Source organism: Anopheles coustani, chromosome 3, assembly GCF_943734705.1.
Source record: "Anopheles coustani chromosome 3, idAnoCousDA_361_x.2, whole genome shotgun sequence".
In the NCBI taxonomy this organism is placed as follows: Eukaryota; Metazoa; Arthropoda; class Insecta; order Diptera; family Culicidae; genus Anopheles; species Anopheles coustani.
The window spans coordinates 37137296-37156510 of NC_071288.1; the positions used below are offsets into that span (position 1 = coordinate 37137296).

The following is a 19215-nucleotide window of genomic DNA, read 5'->3' on the forward strand; positions in this document are numbered from 1 at the left end:
GGGCTCAAATTCAAATTCATTTTCCACGCTTTCCACACCAAACCAGGCTGCGACTCAATTAAATACTCATTACACGCAAGCCAGATGGTGGCCATTAATTTTCACTACACTTTATTTACAAAAGTTAGCTGTTCGGTTGGTGTCTGTCTCGGTTGTTTTTCCGCCGGGGCTTTTCCTACCCCGCATTTATTTCCTTTCGATTTTCGGCAAATTTCGATGATCACACTTCCATCCATCAGCCATCAGGGTACGTTGAGGGGGTGGGAGCAAAGAGCGTCAGCTGTTGACAGTTTTTAATCTATTTCATCTCTGTCGGTAGGAAAATTTTCACCAGCATGTCGAAACGATCGTTCGACCTGGTGGTGGTAAAAGTTTTGTGGACGCCACTCCACAGTATGCTCCGAAAAAGGCAGTGCGAGATGGGATGGACGAGCAAGATTGACCTCTGGAAAAACATACTGCGGCCTTACCTAATGATGCGCGAGCGCTCTTCAGAAGCAGATCGGCTGCTCGGCTGAGGGAGCCCACTCCCGGAAGCAATCGAAGTCAGCTTCCGGTGACCGTGTGCACGGTGGGCCAGGGCAAGAGTCAAACGTCACCGTCGCCACAAAACACACGAAGGTAATCGTGCATTAGGTTGGCGAAGGAGGAAAAGAAACGACAGAAAGAAAGCAACACACGACAACAACGAAAACCGCAAGAAACCAGCGAGCGGTTTCCGGTTTCCCAGCACGCTGTATTGGCCCCCACGTCGGCTGCCGGAAGTCATTTCCCGGCATTATGTAACACTCGCATGGTGGCTGCATTCATTTCCGCCATGCAGGAATGTCGTTCGCGTTGACTTCTACATTCCCGGCAGCTGTTCCGGCGGCTCGGTTTGGCTCAATTCATTTCGACCAGCGAACAAACGCGAAACCAGCGAACCGTTGCCAACCATTTCCGCCCGTCCGTCCTTACGCTCGGAGGCCCGTTGTTTTTTTTTCTTTGGTTTGTTTTGCTTCGTTTCATTTTTTGTCCACCGTCCATCCCACTCCCCACGGCGTCCGTTTTTCCCGCCTTTTCCCAGCTGCACGGAACGGCCAACCGACCGACAATAAATTAACTGACGGTGACGCGTGCACATCGTTCAGGTTCCTTTTTTCCCTTCTCCCTTTAGGTGGGTCCTTCCGAGAACCGTTATAGTACAACGCCACGACTACGTTATGGTACGTATGATAGGCAAGAGTGTGTGGTGGTGTGTATATATGTGTATGGCTCCGATTTCTGCTCGCGGATTCCCCGAAACGGGATGGAAAAGTTGACTCGGGCAAACCAACGTCAGCAGGAAAACATTGCCCTCGCGGGCTAATCCAGGCATCCTGGGCCAATCTCCACCTGTGCTTGATACCACAATCTGGAGAACGATGGCACTGCGAGAGCGATGTGAGCTCGAAGTGAGATGAGAGTGGGCTCACGGTGAAAAGCAAGGCGCCCACAATTTCTCACAGCCCAACGCCCTACACGTTACGGAGCAGCCGAAGGTTCGCCGAATCCTTCGGCAACATTCGACACATGCGCACGCTGAACATTGTTGCAGAGAGAACGGACGGCCAGATCCTTCGCCGAATATGCCCAGCATCCCTGCAAGGATGCGAATGGCGGCGGCAGCAGCAGCAGCAACAGTATCCTGTCGTGAGCGCGAGAGAAAGAGATCTCCTCCGATCCCGCGTTCTGAACTCGCTCCATCCCCGAGCGTCAACGGGGACAGCGGAAGGCACAGGTGGACGGGCGGGGGGTTGGTGGGAAAAAGAAGCACTTTCGACAGCACAAGCGACGCCCGACGACTGGTGCGCCTCTAGCGGGCAACAATCGAGCGAAACGTCAATTGCCGAGCGCAGAAAACGTTTGCGGACGTGTATACCTCGCAATGTTCGGTCCGGGCATTTCTAGAATTTGATGTACGATTCCGTGACAAGTGATCCGTACACCGTGTAGCACTGGAGACTGGAGAAATTTTCGCAACACCAACCTCAACGAGTGTGTGAAGGCAGCCGCGTCCCAGCATCCCCAGCATCGCAGCAGGCAGTGTTTGTTTTACATCCAAATGTCAAACGGTGAGCGCACGCACTTTTTCCGAACGTAATCGACGCGTCCAAGCAAGTGACAGATGAATCGAAGGTACCGCCGTGGAGAACCGGAGGCGCATCCCATCGGAAACGGGCAGCTGGCTACCGTGGCAGTGTTGTGGGTCTACTAGAGAAATACTCGTCGTCACTATGTGCCATGCCGGTGTTCGCTTGTGTGTGGTAAGCTCGTGCGTGTCCGGCAAATCGTGTGTCATCAATAATATGCGGGCAGCATCGGATGCTGCAGGTGATGGTGGTGGTTCCGCCACTGTTGGAGCCGCTTGGATGCAGTGAACCAAAAACAGCAAACCGAAGCAAACATTGAAGCAGAAGTGTGGGTGTACGAGCTGCACTGGATACACCTGGCCGTCAGTGTGCGACGGTATCGGCTCAGGAGTGGAAGTTGGTTGTGCTAGTGTGCTTACTCGGTGCTCGGAGGACAAGTGTTTTAGCGATGGGGAGACTGCCGAACTTCAGGCGGACCATCGCCGACCAGTGGATGACGATCAGCATCGTGCTGCTGTGCATGGTCATCGGAAGTGTTTGGGCCAACCCGGACGCCAAGCGATTGTACGACGATCTGCTCAGCAACTACAACCGATTAATACGACCCGTCAGCAATAACACCGACACGGTGCTGGTGAAGCTGGGCCTACGGTTGTCACAGCTGATAGATCTGGTAAGTGATTTACACCTCATCTAAACACCGCTGATCTAAATACCATATGAAGTTATATAATTGCTTGAGAATTCTTTGGAGAAACCTCATTACTTTTCACAGTTAAAGTCTGAGGGGAAGAAAAAAACATTAATTCTTAGAACTGACAGAGACGTATGCTACAATAGCGACCTTAAACTTAATTCCCGATGGAACATATCTCTATTGGAAACAAATCTCTTGCAACAAATAAACTTTTAACGGTTTGAAACAGTTTGAAAAAAAGTATTAAGTACCAAATTGTAAAAAAAATGATAATATTGTTTTAACAATCTCTTTGACATGAAACTAATATCAAAAGTATTCCTCTGAGTAACACAAAAGAGACTGAAAACAATGTCTCTGCAACAAAAGACTCCACTGAAGTTTAGTTGCGCATGAGCAGTAACATAACATTGCGCAGATAAGTGCTAAGAAAAGACTTACAGCTGCAGCACGGACTTCGATAGAATTTATCCGATCTGATGTAAACTCTCCGAAGAGTGTGTTTCTGTGACCGAAAGACGGTATATTATAGATCGGTGGTCAACCGTTCGTAATACCGGAGGATGCCAGACTCGAGATTCGATCCAGCACCTGTGGCGTGGTATTTCCTCGCGCTACCGCTGCGCCATGGGCGCCGTTATGGATTCGATAGGATTGATTTTATTAAATTCCGTGGTGAGGCTGTAAATATACGACTGACGAAAACAGTACGCTTACAGGCAATATAAACCCCTAGAATATACGGAACCATAACCATGTTATTAAGTATCAACAATCCAATAAAAACATTAACACTTATTTCATATTGTTACTGGAACACAAAACTGAGAAGATAACAATTTCTAAAGGCCAAAATAAAAATTTAAAGGTCTAATGAGAACTAAAACCACCTCCAAAATAAGTATATTTGCATTAAAAATAGAAGATACAACCTCGATCTGGTACTAATAATTAAAAACAGTAGAAAAATAATCAGAAAGTCCGTTTCTAAGCTTTAGAGAAATTGAAAAATTGTTGTAAGAAGGAGTTCTCCAACAGTGCTTCAATATGCTTTAGAAAATATATTTTAAGGAGACAGTTCAATTTTTTCCAATCCAAACAAGCGACAATAATATTCACTTCATATGCTTTTACTCATTTCGCGAAGCAATATACTGAATTGTGTTGCTAAACTATAAAATAAATTTATAATAAATTATGCCTGTTCGAACTTCATTAATTTTATTTTTTCATAATTAAAAGTCTTTTATTTTTGACTGTGCTTATATTGATATTTGTAACGCCTTCTTGATTTTTGTTTGACCCTCACCCTATTTCAACTCCCTTCTTGATGCCGAATGTATGATCTCATTCTACCCGATTCCTATTGAAACGCCAAGTCTATTGTAATTTTATCACTAGCTTTAACATTCTACATTCTATAATTTCAGTAAAGTATTGTACTGAATAGTCATATATTTAACTTAATAAATGTTATCATAAACATTAGCCTATGTCAAGGTGCTAAAACTCAACTTGTTCATGCGTGGTTATACTGTTAATGGACCATGTTATTTTAAAACATCAAATTCCATACTTGAACATGCAACCATTTTAGTTTCGCGCTGATAAACTGCACATGAAAACTGCATACATGATGACGTGTGAGACAAAGATCGTACAGAAATCTGTCCGATGCAACCCACCGTCCGGTTGCTGACTCGTTTGATTCGGTTGGCCAATTGAATGCACTACGAACATTCGGAAATGAAACCGATTCTCCGATTAGCATGATCTGATGGTGTATTTGCCGGCGCAGTCTCCGGTTTCTTTTACACACGCACGAAAGGATACGATTCCCATCATCGGAGGAGCCAGCAAACAGACGATAAGCCAGCACACGAAGCTCCAACCACGGTCGTTGGAACTCCATTGAGCGAGAAAATCTCAAATTTAATTTAAATCAACCACCCTCCGGCGTCGTTTATCCATCGGTGTCTGTCTCGAGCACGGGTTTTAAACTAAAGATAATATCGCCACTCCGCCTGCAGCGGGGTTTTCGCATAGGTACGGATACAAAGTGCTCACTGCCTGTGTCTGGATCGGGACACGAAGCCCAGTTCTTCGCTTCCATCTACTTTTCTAGCTATCTATCCATCCATCCGGTGCAATCTTTTTCCCACGCCCGGCACGGGGTATAGGTTTAGGTTTGCGGATCACTCCGGGACCGCTGATGCATAAGTAAATTCTCACCCGCACCACCATCCGTGCGCTCTGGCGCAAGGGCATACCCATACGTCGCTAGCGCCATCGCTTCTTCCTGCGGCGAACATTAGCGTCCGATAGCACGCCCGTTGGAAATCACTGTCCCATTATGCATGCATACACATTCCCACCGGGGCGAGTGTGGGAACGATGATGGGCACGGCTCGAAATAACGAGCAGAGAAAAATAACTACAGCTACCCCGGCGACAGGGCCCGGTTCCTAGCGCCAACAGAGCTTGCTTGGGATGGCCGGGAGGAGGGATGGGATAAAGCGATATGCACGCCCGAGACTCGCCCAAAACCGGTGGCCGACCGGTGGACGGGTCGGGAAATGAAATTCAATCCCTAGTTCCCCGGTAGGGGGGAGGAAACGAAGCGGATAGAAACAGTAATCTAAACGAACGACCGTACGACATTGCTGCACATCCCGTCACCATCCGAAGCCGCTATCTTTTACAATCAAATTGAGGAAATATAATTCCGACCATCTTCGCCCGCTGGATGGCCAGCGCAATGTACTCGAGTGTGATTGCGGTTGCATTTGCTTTCCATCGCATGCCGTCAGAGGCTCGGCGGGAAACTGTCGGGAAATTCGTGATGGCCATGAACGAAGGAGTGCAACCGGAAGCGATAGCGGTCCCGGAAACCAAAATAAAAGGTAAACTGCTCAAATGCTTCGTCCTTGGGGACGAGCTGATGCAGTCGCGAAGCGGGAGTGAAATGGATCAATTGCTGGCGCGTTGGAGTTTATTCCGCAGCACGCTAAACATGATCAATGCAACATCACCAACGAGCTCAAACTAACGAGATTTGTGGCATCAACTAACTCTCTTTACTGTATCTTTTTTCTTTCCTTTTCAGAATCTTAAAGATCAGATTCTTACCACTAACATCTGGCTCGAGCATGTAAGTAACGAAATATACGCAGAACTGCATATTCATTTACTTTTCTTTTTTATCTTTGTACGTCAACTTCATGTCCAAAGACCTTTCATTTATCTTATTCTATTATTTTGCGTAATGAAACAAGAAAACAAAACTTAAGCATCTAAAAAAATCATATTAAATTGATAGAGTCATATGAAGTCACAATGAGTGTCAGAATGATTTAAATAGATGCGAGAAGTGGACTAACAGCTTACAACAACAAGTTAAATACAAGAAGACAAACTAAACAACTAATTACCAAACTAACTAAACAAAAAAACAAATTAAAGTTATTTGTGTTGGTCAGAAAAAAGTTTCCATATATTTGCATTTATGCTAGTATCCCTCCTCGTATTTTAAATAAATTTACATAAAATTTATAGCATATTTCCATGTTAGTTTAATTAAATCCGGAAAAGCACAAACACAATAATGGATTGGTAAAATAATCATTTTATCGACAAACATTAAGTAAATAAATTTTAGATCGACAAGCGTTTCAGAAAGGCAACGTAACTTACCCTAATATTAATTTTTATTATAATAAAATATATCTATAAAACATTTCTATGGTTCAAATTGGGAAAGTAAAAACAGCGTTTCTCAACATGAAACATATTTTCAAATAGTTCCGGAACATAACCCGGTTAACTCGATGCAGACGACTGATACTTACCCTTAAACTTTAAAATCACGCAAGGCCGCTCGGAGTCTCATTTAAAATAATGTAGAATAGTTTATGCACATCGCATGAGCACATTTTATAAACTCTACTGTTGTAATTAACTTACGCTACGTCAGCCAGAGCCTAAACCGACGGGCGAAGCATTTCCCTTGTCGCAAGCACTAAACCAACACACCCATCATTCTACCGAATCGGAAGCACCCAACCCAGGCGCGTCCATTAAGGCTGGACGTCCCGACCATGTGTCACATTTCGATATGTGAAAAGTTTCCCAGGGTCAGCGAGAGCACCTATTGCTGCCGCTACACTTTCCATTCCCGGGCGGGGCGGACATTTTCCACCGGTAATCACGTTCATTAAACAAATTAAAAAGGGCCCTGTCCAAACAACATCCTCCCGAGAGTGCCCTGGGAAGCCTTCGACAAGGGATCCGTCCGAGCGTTTCGCTTTCTTTCGTGCGCCAGAAGCGCTTTTCCGGGATACTCGTCACGAGAAATTTGTTACGCAGTAACCGCAGAGCTGACCAGCCAATTTTGCTGCCTGACATAAGAGCAATGCTGTGAGAGAAGAAAAAACTAACGACATACAAAAACTCCACACTCGCGTTAAACACACGGCGACGTCAACGGAACGCAAATCCACCAGTGGCTGCGCTGTAACGATGGGGATTACATTTGTGCCAGAACATGCGTGTTACCGGTGGCACAGACGGTCGTCGTGTGGGTAGATCCAGATACTCTACGAGCAGATTTTCGAAACACTCTAAACACGCGTTGAAGGTAAACAAAAAAGGAATAACTAATTTCTCCTCAACCATCAACTCTCGCTTCATGGTTGGTGCGAAGTATGGAAAAGCATTTTTAGCCTCGGATGCTTAAGTGCCCTCTCAGAGTGATCCTGGCACCCATTAAGGAAGCGACTAAACCATCCAGTACATCCTCTGGTTGATCCGCAGACCAAGTCAGCATCACCGGAGATTCAAAGGGGTTCATTTGATGTGTCCAAAGTAGGTGAAAACACATCCTTCATTCGCTTCCATGGTCCAGTTCCAACGTGTTGGATGCTGCGTAGGCGTTAGCAAAAAACCAAATCATCAGCTGATGGCTTCCCGTACGGCCGGTCTAGGTGTACCACGACAAAGGGTCCACAAAAAAAGGATAGCAAATCTGAGCCACTGAAAACTGTACGCAGTGGCCACTTGGACCAAGTGATGTCCATTCTGAAAGTTTTTCAAATGGGTTCTGATATGTGTCGAATTGTCGGCAGTAAAGTATGATTCCGAAAATATTGGCTACAACTCATTTTTCGATTGTTTGAAGATTTATGACCTTTATAATTTTGTAAAATCAACACATCAAACACATGTTCAAATAAATATTTATACTTGAACACCCAAACGTTGACTTAAGCATGTATGCCTTTCAATTTACTGTGTTCGTAGAATTTCAGTAACACCGTTCCGTTCGAACGTCATGTGGTAGAAATAAATGAAAAAAAATTATACTTTTATCACAACACACTCAACAAATTCCAAAAGACTCCTTTGCCGTCACTCTATCAGCCATTGTGCGTTTCAGGTTCCTTTCATCATTTCATTTTTGTTTCCATTCCATTCGCAACACTCGTTTCGAACCACTCGTTCTGTATGTGATTTTTACATTCTCTTCTTTTCTCTTCCCCGCTCGGCCTCATCAGGAATGGCAGGACCATAAATTCAAATGGGATCCCGCCGAGTACGGCGGTGTCACCGAGCTGTACGTGCCTTCCGAACACATCTGGCTGCCGGATATTGTGCTTTACAACAAGTGAGTATCATCCGATGAGATAATCTAATTTCGCTGCTCGTTTTCCGTTGCCCCCGTTTTGTCCCGGGGCTTTACATTTTAAGCCAGTCGTTTTTCGTTCCTATGATTCATTAGCTGAAGCATTTAGTACACGATAACATGGAATGATATCTGGAGGATATTTTAACATATATTTTATTATTTGATGCCAGATTATCCGCAAAAATGCTCGGTGCTATGGTGCTGTAAATTCAATTCGTTACATAAAGTTGTGAAAATATGATGAAACAAAAATTATTCATCTAGTCATTCATAAAACCTTTTTCGATTCCCAATTATTGAAGGTCTACAAAAACGAACAGGCCAACAATGAAAACAGATCAACTCACTTGTTTGCTTTCATTACTTCGCTTGTCATCATCAAACGTCCGTCAATGGGATTGTTCCTCGTTCCACTCGCCTCGCTTACCGTCAAAGTGGAGAGGAAGAAATTCCAGCATGAAACGACTAGGGCGTATGCTAATAACGCAATGTCATCCTGAACCAAACATGTTGCGTATGATAGCACCGAAATCCGTACTCCCACGGTAGCATGACAAGTATCATTTGCGATAAACATTCATCAGTGGCATGATAATGATACGGAGGACTCGGTGAAGGATGTTCATTCGAATCGTCCCATGCAGTCAAGTTAATGATGCCCATCTGTCGAACCTGTTTACCCAAATTAGCTAGTCATTACTCTGCAAAAAAAAACGAAAAATCTTAACGATGTCTGTTTCGCTCATCGCGATGAGTTAATGCAAAGTCAGTTTAACTTCCCTTCAATTTGATCTAGTTAAAATGTCCAACACTTATGAACCAAAAAAAAAACAAGGAGTTACAATGTTTCAAACCTCAAACGGTTGCCATCAGTAGGCATTTGTTGACTCTCGTTCCGGTTCCATAAACTTTACAAAAAAGGCCACAACTCAACCCCGGTGTGTTTTTGCAACTGCCAGGTGAATATTTACTCCTGATGAACCCATCCTTGTCGAAAAGCGCAAAAAACTGCACATCGTTGAGTGGGATACAAATCAAAAGTTATCCAAATGTTTTTCATTCGAACAATTTATTTCAATTCCATCCGATCCGTACGGACACACACTCACCCTGGTGGGTTTCGAAAACCTCAACCCCTAGTGGCCACCTACATCTATGTACGTGTGTGTATCTTATTTACACCAAACTCTTACCACTCATCTCGCTCATCTCGACTCGTTCACCCGGTTGGACTGATTCGTCGTGGCAGGGACCGATTTGCGAAACTTATGTAAATGAACGGACCAAAATCAAATTATGTTCCCAGTCTCGTCGCCACGGGAATAGCCATGACCGAACAATGGTTGAGTTCAAAAAAAATACACACACTCACACACACACAAACACACACGTATACAACTTCTCGAATAAACGATTCGTTAGGCGAGAGTGAAGTAAATTTGGCAAGCCAAGCTCAAAACTAAATAAAACAGTCAACTTTTTTGCACAATAAATCAACGGAACGTAAAAGTAAACGAAAGCAGGGCTCGAATAAAACGAAAAAATTGCCTGAGCTTCGCGTTTTGTTTCACGCCGTTTTATTGGCTAAGGACTCAGGGGAGGGTAGAGGCTTTTCTTTGTATGTCATCCTCAGAAGCCTGCAGACAATGGGGTTATGCTTGTGTTTTGAGCACAAAAAACACTTTCATATTATTCTCAACTACCAATAAAACTTTGGCCTCTCTTTCTTCTCCTTTGCTGCTCTTCTTTTTAAAACAATTGTAACAATATCAAATTACTTGCTTTTAATGGTAGTATTTGGTTAGGGAAAAACAAGAAAACAGCACAACATTAAATAAAACTTCCACCCGCCTTTTTTACATCCCTTTGTAACATGTCTTACATCGTATCTTAATGGCGAAGAAAAATACTTTGTACAAATAAGCAACTTTCACCGCAAACAAAGGGAAACATTTTTAACAAACGGCCAAACCAGATAGCAAACTGTTCCGACCGCAACGCAACCAGTTAGCGATAAGCCACGTAAGCATTCGGTGTTTCGCCTTCGCCGGCTGGGACACATTCATAAAAATTCAAATGAACAATCTTCATACCGAAGTTATGATGTGCTAATATGACTTCGCGCGGTGATGGTCCTCGTGCGAGGTAAGTTAATTAAAATACACAACTCTCCGTCGGGCACTCGCGCTCGCGCCGTCCATCCGTCCGGTGTGCACCGGATCTGCCTTTTATTTATCCCTCTGTTTCCGCCGCGGATAGAGTCACCCACGAACCGGAGTGCCGTGCCTCTGCCTAATCTAGATCGCACCTTAACCCTCGGTAAATTATAATTAACACTTTTACGTTTGACCCAAACCCTTGCCGAGTGGCCGGGCGCGTCACTAGAATGCAGTGACGGGCTCATTACGGTTTGCGTTTTTACTGCGATTCTTTCGCTGAAGCATGCAAAACGTATTGTCAGAGCTGACGCAGTGGAATACAAGAGTGGCAAAGCACAGGAAAATGTAATTTAATAAGAGGCTTTATTATTCACTCGAAATTGCATGGTTCTGACATTCCATGATTATGATTTTTATAGAAAAAATGAAAATAAAACATGTCTCAGGTGAAAAATGCCAAGGCATCAAATTTCCAGTGAAGAATTTCACTGAGCAAATAATAATAATTCATTGTGGGACATTGTATTCAACAGAGCTTATCGTTCGGTTGCAATGTTGGAATAAAGTTAAGCTTCAAAACGAAATCTTAAATAGTGCAGCATTATGTAAAATTTACGGACAGTTCTCAAGAAACATCGGTCATAGGAGAATAGCACATTAGTAATTTGGAGTTACTTATCATTTTACACACACACTCAGCCGTTAGTTTGCGACGAAAACAAAGACACAAATCTTAATCGCAATTGCATCAATAGTATTATATGCATAGAGTTGTGGTGTAAACAAAATGTAAAAACATTCCAATAAAGTCCAAGATAAGAAATAAATAAACTGTGACTGCGCCTATAACACCGTCACCTTACTAAGGTCGATTCACAGGCAGTTGGATGGAAGGTAGAGGAAAATAACAACGCTGAACACGATGAAGTGTGGCATTTTGCTTCCAAGCGCTCCTTTTTCCATCATCCAACGCCACTCGTGTGCTCTCCTTTACCCCGAGCCACGATCGCAGTGGGAAAATTCACAACTGATTGGCTCGAACAAATATAACCGTCCGAATCTATCACAAAACTACCAGCAAAAGTGTTGCGAAGCACGACAAGTTTAACTAGTTGCCCGAACCCGAACCGGGTCGCTCGTTCGGTCTGAGGTTTGTCGTTGGCTTGTTAGGTTGCATGTTGGTCGAACAGTTGCTTGGACCGTCCAACCTCCCTCCGCTTCGCTCCGATGGCCGGGAGACGTACGTTCACACAACCCAAGAATCCAGAGTCCATGGGCCTGGAGCCCTTATCCGGCAGGGCCCAGAACACAATCCTGTCCCCCGTCTGGCGGGAGCACACTCTGACAGCTCTTTTGTAGCCTGGCAACCCGGGCGCCCCAGCAAGCATTAAGTTAATTGCGGGAAAAAGTTTAAATTAGTTTCGAAAACTGTTCACCCGACGCCGTACGCTTCAGCGGTCTTGCGAATGCGAAACTCTTTTCCCGGCTTTCCTCCCAGGGCAGCAGCCATTTGGAGGCGCCAACTCTCTTCCGACCCCAATTGGGGCGGCTACATATGGGGCTTCTCACCGGGCTTCCGCGCCGAGAGTGTGAAAGACGTTTGGCAGTTGTAAACCGAACCGTGTTGGCCGAGAACCTTCAATTAAATGGCGGTAATTTAATTCACTTCAAACGCCCGCCGTTCGAAGGACGTGTTCGTGATTCGGAAAGATTTCGTCCGGGTTCGGGGGCAAAGTTTCTTCCGTAGCCAGCAACCACAAACCGTTGCCCGTCGGATGCATTATGTCAGGCGTCAAACGCGGCGTTACACTCGTCAGTAGCCTATTTATTCGACATTCCACGTGACCGAATGCGAATCGCAGCCGGAGGCCGGATGAAATTTAATTTATTTGCTAATGTATGGTAATGGGTATATATTTGTGACGCAGATGACTATAAAGTGAGGAATACGAAGAGGCGGGGGGCAGTGCGAGAGAGTGTTACACAAAGCTGCTCCCGATGCCCTTTACAAAATCAACGTCGAGTTTTACGTTTCGATGGACACGTCCTTCGGTTTTCATCAGCTTTTCCGAGTCCATTTGCAGATCGCTTCCGAAGGCAAATGGCCGCCACATTCCTGGTCCGTTCCGTTTGACAGCACCGTTAATTAGGGTGTTGCTAATTAGTTCGTTTATTTACGACAATTCCGTATTTCATTCTACCCTACTTAGACAAAGTGTTCCAAAAAAAACAAAGCATGGACTTTTTAAACGTGTTGGTTGGGTTCCATGCATTATCGAAAATCTATGTTCGGAACATTTCTGTGTTTTCGTTTGGCAGAAGTTATTTCAACGAAATTAAATTAAAATGAACAAACAACAATATATAGCCCGAGCTGACTTTAATTTAAACCCAAAAGCTTTTTATTTTGCTTTCCCTCAATCGTCCGTCAGCGGGACAAAGTAAAACTGAATAGAATCTATGAATGAATGAATGGAATGTATGAACTAAATGGGACAAAAAACAAAATGACAATTTCACAAGCAAAACTTTGATTTGTATGCACACAACTTTGAGATTAGTTTGACTATAACGTTCTATTGAAAATACCTTTCCAAAGTTTTATAGATTAAATTCCAAAAACCCCTCGTCAGTCTTGTTATACGTTTGCTTCGGATAGTTTAGTGGTTTTAGATCTTCAATATTTTTGAATAACTTGGTTCATCACTGGTGATGCTATTGTCGGGCATTCTGAAAAAATGGTATCTGATGACGACATTCAGTTGCGTATCTGCGTGTGAAATGGTGCAGGTGTTTTCTCATACGTTGGTTTTTCAACTTTCTTCGGGGATGAGGAAACGGAAATAATCTTTTGTGAAGTAAAATGCTACACTTTTTATGATTGATAACCTATTAGTTATACAAGAAGTAAGTGAAATTCTTAGATTTCAAAAGATGTTTTATAAAAATATATAGGACTATGTTCATTCAAAAATAATTTTTCAGCTTAAATGCTTATATTATAATAATAATGACCCTGTAATATTTTTCCCGTAGTTATTTGTACATAATACTTAACATACACGAAGTTTTGTATAATAAACATACATGACTTTTCCGAATCTAATAGGATTACTGACCATTTGTTTTAAAGATAATCTCATTCATGGAAGTCTTTATACGAGTACTTTCAATCACATAAATGAGCAATCGTTCATCCCGCCCCAGTTGCTGCCAATACGAGAAATAATTATCAAACAGCATTTGCTTACAATGCATGACTTTTTCAACAACGACCATATACCACTACCAAAAGTGGAAAATCACATCAAACAAATCGCCACACTGGTTTCACTGGTTCGACTTGGAAAAAGAGTTTACAAACTGGCAAAAGAAAACATGCTTTACTGGCATGCAAAATCTCCAAAGTATCCGGCTGTTTGCCTTCAAGCGTCCATCCATGCGAACGTTCGGTAGGGCTAGCGGTTACGCATCCCTATTCACAAACCAGACCACACGGAAAAAGCATATAATTTATAGCTATCGATTATGCTTCGATGTACGCTTCCGTACAGTAAAGCCATACTGTGGCCTCGTGGAGCGCATCTCTCCCTGCCCCACCGTGCCCGGTTGCGAATGACATGAATGAGAACACCATATGGGCCACTGTTTTCCGGTGTAAGGATCAAACGCGTCAGTTTTCTGCAAACAGGACGAACAAACACAAACACGAAAGTTTGCACTACCGACGCACTGAACTATGGCTCTCCTTACTGCTGAGCCGAAACTAATGGTACAAAACTGGCAGTTTGCGGAAGCCACATTAAAATGTACCAACTTTTTCTGATCAAATAGCTTCGGGTACGGGCAGTGAAAGGATTTTGTAATTTGTTTGATTTCTCTGTTCGATTTCAAAGCATTCGTTGCGTGAATCCGTTTTCTCTGGGCTACGTATGTGAGCAGCGTATCAATAGGAATCATTTTCCATTTGTTGAATTTTTGCACTATTCAAAAATCAATCGGAAAGCATCATAATGAGTTGACATAAATTATAAATTTGTATATTTTATCACCAAACTAATTTACGTGAGAAATGCTAATTACCGCTACCAAATACTTACGCAGCACCACGCAGCGAGGCAACATATGGTGGAGGCCAGCCAGCGCCATTCCTACGGCTCATTAATCACATTTAAAAATCCGCAAACTAATCACATCCAATTGATGCTTAGCTACGCTCCTCCGAATAGCGAACATTAAACGGTGCCTTTTGGCAATAATGATTATCCAACGATTAGGTACAGAAATCCTATGGATCGATAACAACGACGTGCAATTGACACATGATTTCTGCCATTCGGACAATATCGAAACTGTTTCAGTTTAAAGGGCTAAAAATCTAATTTAATCAGCATGCGAACTGAATTCATCGCGTATCATGCACAAATAATCATATTTTTTTAAATTATGTACAAAGTTGTAACTATATTTATGTTGAATGTCAATGATGAAGTAACAGCAACGGTCACCGGATATCGAAACAGCTCCTGAGCATTTTTTTGTAGGCAAACATTTGCAGATACTTAACCTGGTTACCATAACTTTCCCAACGCTCAACGAAAATCCTACGATGCTGATTATCAGCCATCCTAAGCCGTCGCTGCGTAGCGAAGTGCACGTATACGCTCATGACTGAGCATATTTACTTCCGAATTAGCTAACTCGATGTGCGGGATCCCCTTCTTCCTTCAACCCTCCTCGCCCAATCCTTTTCACCTTATTTCAGCATCGAACTATGCTTGTTTTGTTTTAGATTATCGCACACACTAACAAACACGTAATGGCTCGATGAATATTTACCCATGCACTCGCATTTTTACGCAAGTCCACGAATGTGCTTCCAGTGAAACGGATACCAACGGATGCATAATGCCATTTTGCCGAGGAGAAATATTTCCAATTGGATATTTTAGCTAACCTGCGTCACACAGTTCGATTGAATGCCATTTGAAACATACTATACCATGTCCACCACAATTTTTAACCACTAACCGATCGTGAATAGATTCAATAGAATTCAATTTATTGATAAACATTTTTATTACGCTTTCGATAATATCATTAGTGTAGTATATTCCACGATTTCCGATTTCAGTTGCTGTGAATGATAAACTGGAATGGAGACGCCTAGTCTTTTGTAACTCATTGGTACGATGGAGGCGCATGGTCTTTGACTGGACATAAGAAAAGAAAGAACAAATTTTACAGCAAAATGAATATTGTTAATTATTAAGCTTTTAACAAAATTTATAAAACTATTGCAACCAGCATTTGTACAACATCACTGATAAAATATTACCAAGTTTAATTCTAAGTATTATGCAACTATACATATCTGCAAAACAGTAAAGTAACTAGATTCCTAGAAATGCCTCGGCTACCATGGATTCATATCGTTTTTACGTCCTATTTCAGTTGAATTGTGTACTTTTATACAAAGGAACAGCAAAAAAAAACAGACACTTCCGATTATCCGTGAATCCCCGCTGTCAAGCATTTTCAGATCCAGATTTTCATCGGAATGGTATCGCCTGATTTCACTTCCGACCGATAATCTTCCCCCTAGAGCATCTGCATCCCAGAACACATGGAGCGATTTATCTACGGCCGACGACCTCGTTACGACAGTTTTTGTCCGGAACGGTGTGTGCGTACGTGTCGGCTTGCTCCACGGGCCGAATGCACATGCCAGCGTGGAGATATTTATTTCGGCAAATGGATTATTGATTGTCGGGACATTCTCAGCCATGTTTTGCTACATAGGCGCCATGTTTTTCCCTACTTATCATTGTTCCGCATTCGATTCATTGGGCTGCATGTTGCGTTTATTTATTTTTTTTACTACGGTGCGTAGCTCGTTGACGGTAGCTATGAATCTGGAGGATATTTACCCACGCCTTTTTCCTGTTTCTGTCAAGCAGCGCGGTGAACCTATGTGCCCCACTTGACAGTTGGGAGGTGGTTTTTTTTTTCTTTTAACTGTGCATGGTTTGTGAGCTTATTTCTAGTTTTGTTTTTCTTGCTTCCTTTTTACTTTCAGCGCCGATGGAGAGTATGTGGTAACAACGCTCACGAAAGCCATTCTCCATTATACTGGAAAAGTCATCTGGACACCGCCTGCAATTTTCAAGTCCTCATGTGAAATCGATGTTCGGTATTTTCCATTCGATCAACAGACGTGCTTCATGAAATTTGGCTCGTGGACGTACGACGGCAATCAGGTGAGTCAAAACAGAACGAAAAAACGCACTCCGTATTTTATGGAGCAAAATCCCGGTTATTCGGATTTGGCGTCTGAAAATTTCATCTATCGTATTTTTTAAAAGACAGCCACACTTATACACGATGAACGATGCTTACCTGGGCCCGAAAACGGTGTATTTACCGAAAAACTGTATTTTCAGAAGCATAGTAATTTTATACATGAACCTACTGTTTAAACTGCCGTGTGCTACTTTTTTTCAGGGCCAAATTACTACGTCAGAAGTTAGTTAAAATTTTCTCGGCATCATTTTGAAAGGTGTTCGAAATATTTACTATTAACTTTGCCAAATACTAAAGTGAAACTTAATGTTTTACGAGGGGCAAATCATAATGCTTGTGAATTTTGTTTTGTTTGTAATTAATTGAAACAAGATAATCAAACCCATCTTCACGATTTCCGGAAGGTGTAAAATACAAAATCTCATCAAAAGTTTTGAAATTTTTTGACAACTGTAGTTAGATACAATACTTGTTCAAACATTATTTTTTTTAACGTTACGCACAATAGCAATCAGCATTCGTAAACGGATATCCGCCACCGTCCTAAACTACGAGAGGAATCTTAATTTAACCCCAAGCAACTAGCCTTGTCAACCTTGGTTAGTAGCAGGCAAGTCGAGAGCGTGAAGCCACAATATTCTCCTGTCTCTTGAAGGTTCATGGCTGGGGGATGAATTTTCTGCCTGCCACTACTACAGCTCTACCGTAAGAAAAGTCAAACAAAACCTCTTCATTTTCAAGGACCGTAAATTATTTGCTTCTCATTCTCTTGAACCTCCTCTCTTTACCTTTTCCATCAACATAAATTTCTTTAACTTTCTTTTTCCCTATTTCTTTCATCGAAATGAGAAGAAAGTCAGAAGAACAACTTAAGCACCAAGCAAGAAGAAAGAAGGTGACATGATTTATGCTCGACTCCTGATGCCCTTGCTTGCGTATTTCATTAACGTTATCCAGGCAAAAGCTTAAACTGAACATTAATTATGTAGTTTTCATCTGCGCGTCCCTACAAATACAACTAGCTATCCCTATTGGGAACAGCTTGGACCTTTCGAAGTAACTTACCCCCCATTCCACGCGTTTAGATCCTAGCAGCATCAACACTTTTAATTTCGATTTATTTTTTGACGCATCTTGAGTAATATAAATTGAACCTTTTCATTGAACAAGATATTTAACATTTAATATTAACTTTGAATCTTCCAATACACCATTCACATTCCGCCATGCAAAGAAAAGCTCTCGATCATGAATTCTCCACAACAAATAAAACATAAGAATTTGTTGTTGTTACTATCACACGCCTGTTTAAACCGCTTAGTGAGTGATATTTAAAAAAAATGTCAAAGTCAACAAACCCAATTTATGTTCACGAAACTTTACAAACTGTTCACAAAAGCTAAACTTCCGATTGAAATTACAATTGGACAAGCTAGACTCCCATGGATCCATCCTGGGGAGAAACAAGACAAGAGGCAACTAGATGAAAAAAGGTGACAAAACTTGCATCATTAATCCACGGACGCACCATTCATTCCACCCAGCTGCCCATTTGCCCGGTTTTTCTCTGCTTAACTTTTGCTACGCGACGATGAAAATAACCCGCCGGCGGTGAGACGCAGGTGCCTGGGGTGGTAGGGTAATGTTGGCAGAATAAACGTGATAGAAAGATAAGTTAAGCTACGAAAAACGAGGAGAAAAAACACGAACCAAAACAACATCCGGAAAATGACGATGATGAACTGGGTCGCTGTCAACGAGCCAATGAGTTTTGTCAGGCAAAATTGTTGTTTCTCCTAGCTGGAGCTTGATGGATGGATGAAAGTTAACACCAACCCCATAAGCAAGCCGCTCCCCGTTCACAAACACAACAAAAAAAAAAAAAAACCCGTAGGAAACCACGTTAAACCCTTCGTAGGCATGAATTTCTTACCACTTCTTCGTACCCGTCGTCGGGTGGACGGGAGGGGGGCCGGGGAATTGGCATGTTTCCCGTTTTTCTTCTCTCCCTTCGGGGTCACTCAACCGTTGCGAGTTTGTGTTTTTCTTTTCGGTTGGAAATTTGCGCTCCTCACCAGCCGCGCGGAGACGCAAGCGAAGGCAACACTCGAGACACGCAAGTGGAAAATTAATAACGGCGGTAAAAGCAAAAATAAACTTCTTATTTTGTCAAACAATCATCGCGCTGTAGCGAAGTGGAACGGAAAAGTTGATCTCGGGGCGCAGTCTCGGGTTGCTGTTTGTTGGTAGTTAATTTTCTTC

General features: G+C 42.8%; 1 protein-coding gene across 5 annotated transcripts in view; it reads left to right on the forward strand.

Moving 5' to 3' along the window:
- Positions 1-2559: 2559 nt before the first annotated feature.
- The window catches only part of LOC131259591 (acetylcholine receptor subunit alpha-like 2), a 41963-nt gene continuing 25307 nt past the window's right edge, over positions 2560-19215 (forward strand). For 4 of the 5 annotated variants that reach the window (XM_058261123.1, XM_058261125.1, XM_058261122.1 and 1 more), the window contains exons 1-4: positions 2605-2784; positions 5915-5959; positions 8361-8470; positions 16730-16910. In XM_058261123.1, the coding sequence (XP_058117106.1) occupies positions 2605-2784; positions 5915-5959; positions 8361-8470; positions 16730-16910 (516 nt within the window). Of the gene's footprint in view, positions 2785-5914; positions 5960-8360; positions 8471-16729; positions 16911-19215 lie in introns of all 5 variants that reach the window. The other variant, XM_058261121.1, reaches the window with a different exon arrangement.